This window comes from Pseudopipra pipra, chromosome 8 (genome assembly GCF_036250125.1).
Source record: "Pseudopipra pipra isolate bDixPip1 chromosome 8, bDixPip1.hap1, whole genome shotgun sequence".
Classification (NCBI taxonomy): domain Eukaryota; kingdom Metazoa; phylum Chordata; class Aves; order Passeriformes; family Pipridae; genus Pseudopipra; species Pseudopipra pipra.
Window position 1 is genome coordinate 36,273,870 of NC_087556.1, and position 10,428 is coordinate 36,284,297.

A 10,428-nucleotide genomic window follows, 5' to 3' on the forward strand; every position below is an offset into this window, starting at 1 on the left:
GTAGCTATTGTTCATAAACTTGTTAGTGTATTTGCAAATATCCTACCCTACTGGTGAGGAATGTGGCACAGAGGGAACCACATTATTGGTTAAACTGCACCAGAAACAATCAAGTCAGTCAGTTAAGACCATACTTTAGTTCTTCAGTCTCCTGATAGTACAGTATTCTCTACAGCGTGACTAGTGAGTTTTTAATGACATTGTATGCTCTGAAAGTAAATGATATGTTGAAAATCTTCATTTTTAAAGTACTCAGAGAGAATGTTCCTAATTTCTTTGGACACACAGGAGTCTCGTTGGGGTGACAGGGAGTCTGAAAGCTCCTGGAGGAGAGGAGGGGAGCCAGAATCCGAATGGCGCCGAGCACCAGTGGAAAGGTAACCAGGGGGTTACTAAGCACCAGTTGTGTTGGGCTCAAAGTATGTAGGCTCCCATGGTGTTGCCACTGCTAAAGCTGCAATAACTGAGTAATATCTCTTGCCTTTACATCTCTGAAAGTTGCCTTGTATTAAAAAGTTGCTTTATAAGGATCTCGAAAAGAGAGAGAGGTTTTATCGTGGAACTGCATTCAGATAACGTTCCTGGTTTATTTAGCTGAGATGTATGAAGCTACCAGACACCTTCTGTGTGTGATAACTTGCTTACTTGGTTTCCTTTTTAAATTAAAAATTCCTCCCCCACTCAAACATTGGTGTCAGTTGTATAAATACAGAATGGGGAAGGATGACAAGCAAATGCAGGGCTCCTGGACGATGAAACTCTTTGAGATTTTCCATTTAGAAAACTGACAGTAATGTATAAGAATAGTAAAGTCAAAATTCGGAGTCTTAACCTGTGCAAGTCCCAGAGTGAGTCACAGGGCAGAAAATACATGCCATAAATTAAACAAAGTTCTGAAGGAGTGTATTGAACAGAGAAGAGCAAATTTCTGAAGGTACTTTACACTATAAAAAAAAAGAAATCCTTGCTTGTTTACATCTGTGTATTTTGGGGATTTTGGATATGTTCACTAATATATGTTTCACTAATAGTGAAAACTGTTTATATGGTTGTAGAAAATAAGATTTTTAACATATGTTCATTTCTCTGCTCCACATCAGGATGAGCTGTAGCTAAAAATTTTTCTGGTGGTGCACATCTAGTTGTCCTTAAAAGCCTTTGCTAGTGGAGACAGCACTGCTGGTTCTCATTGGCAATATGTTTTATGGCTTCATTAGCCTTCCAGGTAGATAGATTTTTATAAATGTCTTACCCTAATTTCCAGTGCAGCAATTTAAATCCATTAGTGCTTCCTATGACTCCAGTGGAAGCAAATTAATTTACTCCTACTCTCTCTAGTAATTTTTTTTAATGAGTTGGAAAAGTATGATCTCTCAATAAACAATAGCATTCCATCTTTCCTTAAAAGCTGTGTTGCCATTCCTGGTAGGGATTCACTTTCTCTTCATCTGCAAAATGTCAAAATTGGATGAAACTCGTGGGTGAAGCCTTTAACTACTCACAAACTGCATAAGCTGTGGCTGCCCCATCCCTGGAAGTGTCCAAGGCCAGGTTGGACAGGGCTCTGAGCAACTTGGTCTAGTGGAAGGTGTCCCTGCCTGTGGCAGGGGGTTGGAATGAAATGATCTATAGGGTCTTTTCCAACCCAGACCAGTCTGTGATTCTGTGAAGTGTTTAATGCATCTATTTATATGCCTCAATGCAATTTTTTTTCACATAGAATGATACAGGTTGTCTTAGTCATTTCTCATTTAACTTCTGTAGAAAGGGAGCCAAGCGATTGCCGAGGAGTTAAAATTAGGAATATTTTGCATTATTATGTAGCAAGTTTGGTAAAACTTTCCTCTTTCCTTTTACTAAAATGAATATACTGAGGAATAGTGAAAGGATATATTGATAAAAGTAAAAATCCATATCTCTACATAATTTTAAGTAAAGGAATGTTTCTCAATTATTTTCTATTTGCTGAATTTAGGAAATATCAAAGTAAAAGTGATGATGCTCAGTCATAATTGCAGCAGAAAGGTGCACTCTTTAGTAGTCCCTAGTCTGCCTTCAGTTGGATTTTAACCCTAAAGGGAAAATGTGTTGGATACAAAGACAGCACTGCAAACCTAACTGAGTAAAGTAATGCCAACATGAATTTCTGGATCAAGTGATAAAGGCAGTAACACAGATGACAGAGCATCAGATTTAATTTGCAGCATGTATCTAGCTGTAAGTGCAGCTATTGGATATATATTCCTTAAAAAGTCCTTATGGATGCTGATGCAAGGAGAAAAGCTCTAAAATTTGTGTGACAGGCAATTTGTGATGGCAATGGCCCAGTCCTGGTCGAATGTGCCATATTGGCACACACATCCTTACAGTCACAGAGCAAGCAACTGTACTGCAGCACAGCCCCAGAGTGCTGAATCCCAGGTGATCAGCGGGTTCCAGTGGTCTCAGTCTTTTCCAGGTGCAAGAAGAAACAAGTTACAGTCAGAAGAGTCCAGCAAGGGCTGTCTGTCTCTTGGACAGGGAGCAGCTTTATTCAGAGTTACGATTAGGCTGCCAGTATTTGTTCCTCCCCTGTGCAGGAAAGGTAGCTTAGTTATAAAAACTAAAAGAGGAAAACAAAACTAACGATGTAGTAAAATTTTATACAGAGGAGAAGAAAGGTTAACGTAGAAGTGCTGTGTAGGAGTTAAACTAAAAGCCAGCTGATTTAGTAAAAAAAGTCATTTTATGGTGGTGCCTCTTGTTCTTTCTCTAGTTGACAGAAAATCTGTAAAATACCCTCAGGAAGTAGAGCCATTGAAACAATGAAATGGCAACTGATACAGACTCACTAAAAGGGGCAGGGCATCCTTGGCACAGCTCATCAGTTACTGTGCCACAGATTGCAGTCCCAGAGGATCAACAAATACTCACCTGCTTGTAGTCAAGAAATCCTAGAAAGAAAAAATACACAGAAAAGGGGAGTTGACCTCTGTTTGCTGTTTGCCTGAACTGAGCAAAACAAAATTACAAACCTGTAACAGTGGTAGACACTGTAGTGTGAACTTTGCCAGCAGGTTTCTGCTTTATTGGGTAAAGCTGTCTGCATGCTTTAGCTCTTGTAGATTTGTGTGTGGGGTTTTTAGAGGTTATTTAAGAATGGGTTATATAAAAGAGACTGGCTTGATTTATAAGAGGGAAAGAAGGGCAAAAGCTGAAACGAACACTGAAGTTGTCAAATGAGAAAAAACAGTAAAAACAACAGAGACATAATTTCACCTGCGAGTAATAGTTTAAAAATTAGAGTAGCAGTAGCGATTTAAAAATCCTAAAACCCTGGAACAATACCTGAATGAATTAAAGACTTGTTCATTTGATGAAACCGATAACTCTGTATGTCTTTTATGGCAAAATAATAAGACTTTTCAAAGGAGAAGATTATCTAATTTGAGTCTAAATGGAAATTAACAATTTCCATGGCTTGGCTTTTATCTCACAGATCAATGGTAATTGCATTCCCCCTTATTCTTCCAAAACTAGGAGATGCACTGCTTGCTATTGCTCAAAATTCTTGAGAGGCAGAGTTGTCACAAACTGTTGCCTCTTTGTTCTCACCTCTTCGAGTCCTACATCTGTTGTTTTGTAGCAAGTCATTGCTGTTCTTTTGTTTACATTCTAGTAGCATAGTGAATTTCTAAACATGGGGGTGTTTTTTCCTTGTGTTTTGGGTTTGATTTTATTTTTTTAAAATCCATGAGGTTCAACTCCAGTGCAGCTTCTCTTCTGCCAAGAAAAACCTAGCAGTACGTTTCTGTGATGTATTATTCCTTGTTTCTTTTTATTGCTGAGGGAGGGTAATTTCCAGAAATAAATTAATCTTGTGACAAAACCAAGGATAAATGTGTAAAATCCTGTAGACAGTAAACTAAATGGTGTGTCCAGGGAAGTGACAAGAGTGAAAGGTCCTAATTGTTCAGCTGTGTCTGATCTTTTCAGTGTTACAAGTCCAAACGTATTTCAAAGGTGAACTGATGGCTCCACAGCCCAGGGAAAATGCTCTCCAATTCTGTACTTCCCATGTACATCCCAGTAAGGAGAGCCCCTGGAAGCACTGACAGCCTGCCAGGGCCTGGGGCACCCTGCTTGCTATCAGGCAGTAGCCGTGGATTCGCTCACGAGTTCACTGCGTTGTCCTGCCTAGTTGTGGAGCCTTGTCAGTGAAAGTATTGCCAATCCGTTGGGCTGGAACTGTGCCCAAGCATGAGAAAACAGGGATTGGACTGTGGGGTTGGTATGTCATGAAGGAGGAGAAACTTAATTGATGGTTGTTGGGTTTTTAATACTCATTCTTTGAGACTTAGCTTGAGTTTGTCAGATTAGGCTCGGTGTTGCAGCAAGTAACCAACAGGGGACTGCAGTTATCCCCTTCAGACTGTAGTTTTGAAGGAGATAGTAAACTGCTCAGTCTTTACAGGAGGGGTGGTGACCTACTGCCTTCCCATAACAGTGAAGGCCATTACAGAGTGCACTTGGAAACTGCACACTCTGTAGATGTGTTTGCAGCAGCTCATCAAGCACATGCAGTCAGGAATGGCTTTGAGGGGTTGATACTGTTGATGTAAAGCTTTCCTGGATGTCAGCTTCTACTTGTTCTCTGGTTTTATAGAGATTGGCGTCGAGGAGAGCCAAGGGATGATGAAAGACCTTTCCGGCGAGGGGATGATCTGCCTCGCCGGGGGGATGACCTGCCCCGACGTGGTCCTGCCGAGGAAAAGGAACGTCCTTCCACCGAATCAGCGGAGGACAGGCCACCGAGGCGAGAAGGGGACGAGGACAGGCCTCCTAGGCGGGAAGGGGAAGAGGACAGGCCGCCCAGACGAGGATTGGATGATGACAGGCCGCCCAGGCGCGCCTTGGATGATGACAGAGGGAGCTGGCGAGCTGCGGATGACGACAGGGGTCCCAGGCGTGGAATGGATGACGACAGGCCGCCCAGACGTGCCATGGATGATGACAGGGGTCCCAGGCGTGGAATGGATGACGACAGGCCACCCAGACGTGCTTTGGATGACGACAGGGGTCCCCGGCGCGGGCTGGATGACGACAGGCCACCCCGGCGCGGCTTGGACGATGACAGAGGGAGCTGGCGAGCCGCGGACGACGACAGAGGGCCCCGGCGTGGAATGGATGATGACAGGCCACCCAGACGGGCTCTGGATGATGACAGGCCACCCAGGCGTGGGCTGGATGATGACAGGGGCAGCTGGAGAGCTGCGGATGACGACAGGGGTCCCCGGCGAGGGCTGGATGACGACAGGGGTCCCCGGCGAGGGCTGGATGACGACAGAGGGCCCAGGCGAGGGTTGGATGACGACAGAGGGCCCAGGCGAGGGTTGGATGACGACAGAGGGCCCAGGCGAGGGTTGGATGACGACAGGGGGCCGTGGCGTAACGCTGACGATGACAGGCTCTCCAGGAGAGACGATGACAGGGGGCCCTGGCGTGGTGGGGATGATTCAAGGCCAGGTCCTTGGAGGCCATTTGGTAAACCAGGTAAAATACAGCAATATAGTAACCTTCCCTCTGAAGTGCATGTTAGCCTGGTAGATAATGGATGTAATGTACTTGGTGCAGAGGTGGGAGAATCAGCTCTGAAAACATCTGGATTAATTTGGCTAAAGGGGATACTCCTTTACTTAGTATAATTAAACCTTTTAATTTGGTTGAATTAAAAAAAAAAAAAACAAACAAACAAATAGCAATGTCTGTTGCTTGCCTGGAAGATACCTAAAGGTCCCAGAGTAATGCTGATCACTTCCCTGTGTGCAAAACCAAAATAAGTTGAATGCTCTGATGGGAGAGAAACATTCTCACTAGATTAGCACACGTTGGGACTCTTACCCTACCCCTTCTATGTGTCTGAAATGAACCTCCTTCAAAGGAGGATTTTGGTACCTCATTCAAGTGGGTCTGGTTTTCATAATCCCTCTTTATGTGTACAGAGATATTCCTGGTTTTAACATTCCTTTTTTGGTTTTGTGTTGACCCTTCTTTAAAGTCCTGCTTGGAGTGGAGTTTTGACTAGAAGACCGTCTGAGGTCCCTTGAAGTCTGAATTATCCTATTCTTAGATCATTTATTTCTAGCCTTAAGTCTTGTTGATGGTGACTAGAAAAACTGCTTCTGATTTTTTTCAGAACTGTCAATTACATTTAAATGCTCGATATGATTTGGATTTCCTGGTTCTTTTTGTTTATGTATTTGCACATCAACTTTTATAGACACTACTTCTGTAATCCAAACCTGTGGAAAAGTTATAAACATCAAAACTTGCACTCCACTTTTTCCTATTTAAAGCCAAAGCAGGCTGCACAATAAAGAACTCCCATTTCCAAAGAACTGAGTGATATTGCAGAGTGCGCTGTGTTAAATAGATGGTAACAACAGTCATATTTTAAAGTAGTGCTTTAAAAAGCAGTAAGTTCTTTAAAAATAATATCTCACTTGTGGATTTTCACAAAGGAACCCACTGTCTAAACTACTCCCTTTACTTCTTGCACTTGTTTTGCACAAGATCCTTGTGGAGTTTATAGTTTCTGACTGAGAACGGCAGGGTGTGATCAGCACTGCTGAGCTGTTCCAGGCAGGCCTGACACCAGGTGTGGATTGCTGGCTTTACATTAAGCAGTTTGTACAGTGTTTTGTCTGTGGCTCCCTCTCAATGTGCACACTTTTTACAAGCATCTTGAGTTGGATCCTCAGGGGTCAAAACTTGAAGAACCAGTTTCCGTGAGGGAAGTAAAGGATTCTTTGTCTACAGAGAGATCAGAGGTCAGTCACAAATTCCTTTGACTGTGTTTCTTTCTTACAGGGGGATGGAGAGAAAGAGAGAAGGCCCGTGAGGACAGCTGGGGCCCTCCACGAGACTCCAGACCTTCAGGAGACCGTGAGTGGGACAGAGACAAAGATCGGGATGAAAACGAGAAGGACCGGGAATTCGACAGAGAGAGAGATTTCGATCGAGACGATCGTTTCAGGCGCCCCAGGTTTGCCTTCTCTCTTTAAATACTTGTAGAATGTTTCTGCCAAAGAAAAAAAAGACGTGCCCTGCTGATAACCAAATAATGTGGAATTGCCAAGTGAAAGGAACAGGGGTTGGTTTGGGTGAAATTAAGCACTTCAGGCAGCAAATGGATGGTGGCATTTTGGGGCCCCTGTTGGCTTGTTATTTTTAAGACGACGTTATTTGTTGACAGAAGGGATCTCAAAATGCTTTACTGCTTATAGTTATTATTTTCTTTAACCCATTTTCAAGAGAATTCCATGTTAGGCTCCAGAAAAACACAAGTTTGGAAGTATGTTAGTGTGTTAAGTTCTATTTCACCACAACCGGGTGTGAAAATATCTGTGCTGTGCTTTATTATCACTTCTTTCCATAGCAAAGGTAAAATATTAACATTTAGTCTTCTGTTTTGAATGGCCAAAGGGATGATGCTGGTTGGAGAAGAGGCCCAGCTGAGGAAACTTCTAGCTGGAGAGATTCAGGTCGCCGTGAGGAGTGGGACAGAGGTGGCCGTGACATGAGGGATCGCCGCAGCGATGACAGAGAGCCACCCCTCAGGAGAGGGCCCCCCCTCAGATCAGACCGGGAAGAACGTAGGTTGATTTTACTGTTCCTGAAGTGCCACATTCATTGCAGAGCCTTCCTGTTACTGACACTGCTAGCGTGGGGTCAAAGGGGAATAAGATATTTTCGGCCATTTAAACTCCCTTTGTATAAACAAAGTGATAAAAAGCAGCTTTTGTGTAATTGAGGATTCTTCAGAGAATCTTAACTATTTGTAGTTTTATTCTTTTCTCTCACAGTAGCATTTCACATCTACAGTAGAGGATTAACATTTCAAGTGTGCACTTTTCATAGCAGGATTGTGTTCTGGGTGAATGAATTCTTTGTACTGAGACTATCGAGACAGACATCCCAGGAAGGAATTTCTGTCCCTTTTCTTAAAACCATTAAAATGTGAGGGTAGTATTTCCAAATGAGGCCTTATGGGTTTCACACTATTAATGGTAGTAATTTTGATGACTAACTTGTTTCGATTACAGACATTACCCTGTTTTAATTTTGTATATTTATTAATCCTTCGCTGTGTTCTACAAATACAGCAACAGCAGATACATTTAGCCTGGAGACACCACCACATCTTCCAGTTCTGGCATTCTAGTGTTCAGAATCTCTTTGTCTCTGCCCCACGTGTGGGTGCTCCGGCACGTGGGATCAGGCTGGGGATCAAACGGGACTGCTGCTGGCAGTGGGAGAGATTTTTGGGTTTTTTTAATGTGTCAAGAAGTTTTGGTGTTTGTCTGTTTGGTGTACGCCCCAGCTGGGGTAGAACATTTAACATCCTTTTGGTGGACATGAACAGTTCTTCTTGTAGTAAAGGGTGGTAGATGCTGTTACCAGTAGAGTCATGTAATTCAGTACCTCTAATTTTTAGTAGGCTGAAGAGTAATTTCCTGTCTTTTAGTGCAGTGAACACCTAAACATTTTCCACAAGTGTTTTTAAGTAAGGATTTTTCTGTTTTCAGGGTTCAGTCATTTCTAAGGAGACACTTTTGTGCTTTTAATTCTGCTAATAATATAAGAATATATTTTTACATCATAAAACCATGTACATCAATAGAACATTTTTACTGCAGTTGTTGTGTTTTAAAGATGACACTGGGCTTGCTCACCACACCCCAAAACTGAAAAGGGGCTTGAGTGATTCCTGTCACTACTTCCCTGTAAAACTAAACCATCCTCATTGTATGACCTCTTGGCAAGGCTGAGAGTCAGTAAATCAGAGTGCCGGGGTCGGCCTGCTCGTTTAAACTCCTGCAGGTGCTGGTGGAGCCTGACAGAGCTGTCGTATTGTTTTGTTGCAGCGAGCTCCTGGCGCCGCGCTGAGGACAGGAGAGAGGAACGGGGAGAGGAGCGGGAGCCAGTCCGGAGATCAGCCCCTGCTCCCGCTGCTCCTCCAGCTGCTGCTCCCCCACCGGCATCCAAAGAGCGGGAGAGAGACGGGGAGAAGGAGAAGGGCTCCTGGAAAACGGAGAAGGAGCGGGAGCCCGTGCGCCGTACTAAGAACGAGACAGACGAGGAAGGGTGGACCACTGTACGACGTTAAGTGGGAATCACAGAGTTTAACCAATGTTTTAGCTTTGATTTGATGGAATCCAGATTATATTTGTGCTTATAAACATTCTCAATTGGAATTCTTTAACCAATGTTTTGAGGTAACATGAAAGCATGAATTACTTACTCATATAGATTGATCATGCACAAAACTCACAGCAGAAGGTTGGAAATGGAAATGCCAGTTTTTGAAATTTCAAATGATGCTTATTTCATGGGTCATTTGTTGCTAAAATAAAAAGAAGCAAGCCCAACAGCTGTCTTCAGTACGGCTTCTATCTCGCACCAGAAGAGGCTGCCCTTTTTATTTTGAGTCTTTCTTAGTTTGGAATGGGGTATTATCATCACAGAACACGCATTTGAAAACACCTCTGTTCACAGAGGGGAATTATTGAAAAAGCAGAGCTAAATTAATTTGCATAATTAGCCAAAAAAAAATAGGAAAGCCCTCTTTTACATAGGTATCTTGGAGGGCAGGCGGTTTCTGAGACTTATTTTATCACTATCTAAATTCAGTAAGTTGTTTAAATTTGAATTAAATACAATAAACATTATGAGCATTAGCTACACTGGGATATTTTCTGTAGAGTTACTTGAATCCATCACACCTCTGAGGCCATTTTGCAGTCATAGTTCCAGTAATGTATACACTGCTGCAGTGTACAATCCAACTTGCAGCTTTCACCATTTCAGTGTTTTGGTAAGCATATGGCTATGTACTTTCTGTTGCCAACATCACAACTGCTTTTTCCATTACTGGATAATTCATGCCTTTCAAGGATTTTTAAATATTGTCATATTTAAAATGTGTGGTTTTGGAGAAATTGTTCAATTTTCCCCCAATTCTTTGTCTTCAGGGTCAATTCTTTCCCTTTCCAGAAAAGTGATTTGTAGTAATGGCTGTGTTGACTTCAAACCTGGGGTGCAGTAACAACGATTAGGGATCTGATCACACTGAAGCCAACACAGAACTTGCTGCTGTGTGTTTCTTCAATGATAAATAAACGACTTAAGGAATTAACTGCTGTGTTTTGACTTTTTAGTAGCTCCCTGCAGTGTGTGTTCATGCAGAACAGCTGTTGAACAACCCTTTTCTGTTCTCATACCTGTTCTGTAGCAGCTGAAGGAGAATGTGAGAACACCTGGGATAATTTCTCCCTGAGAAAGTTGGTGTGTGACCAGAAGTCCGTAATACTCCTCTTGTCCTTTTCCTGCCCTCTTCTGAGTTATCCAGGACCAGCAGGTATCTTGGGAAACACTTGCTCTCACAGA

At 42.8% G+C, this 10,428-nt stretch overlaps 1 protein-coding gene across 1 annotated transcript in view; it reads left to right on the plus strand.

The window, feature by feature from the left end:
* The window catches only part of EIF3A (eukaryotic translation initiation factor 3 subunit A), a 34,814-nt gene extending 24,637 nt beyond the window's left edge, over positions 1–10,177 (plus strand). Inside the window, exons 18-22 of the mRNA XM_064663650.1 lie at positions 289–377; positions 4,646–5,532; positions 6,850–7,024; positions 7,465–7,634; positions 8,907–10,177. Of these exons, the coding sequence (XP_064519720.1) occupies positions 289–377; positions 4,646–5,532; positions 6,850–7,024; positions 7,465–7,634; positions 8,907–9,148 (1,563 nt within the window). The 3' untranslated portion in view covers positions 9,149–10,177. The remainder of the gene's footprint in view (positions 1–288; positions 378–4,645; positions 5,533–6,849; positions 7,025–7,464; positions 7,635–8,906) is intronic.
* The last annotated feature ends 251 nt before the right edge of the window (positions 10,178–10,428 follow it).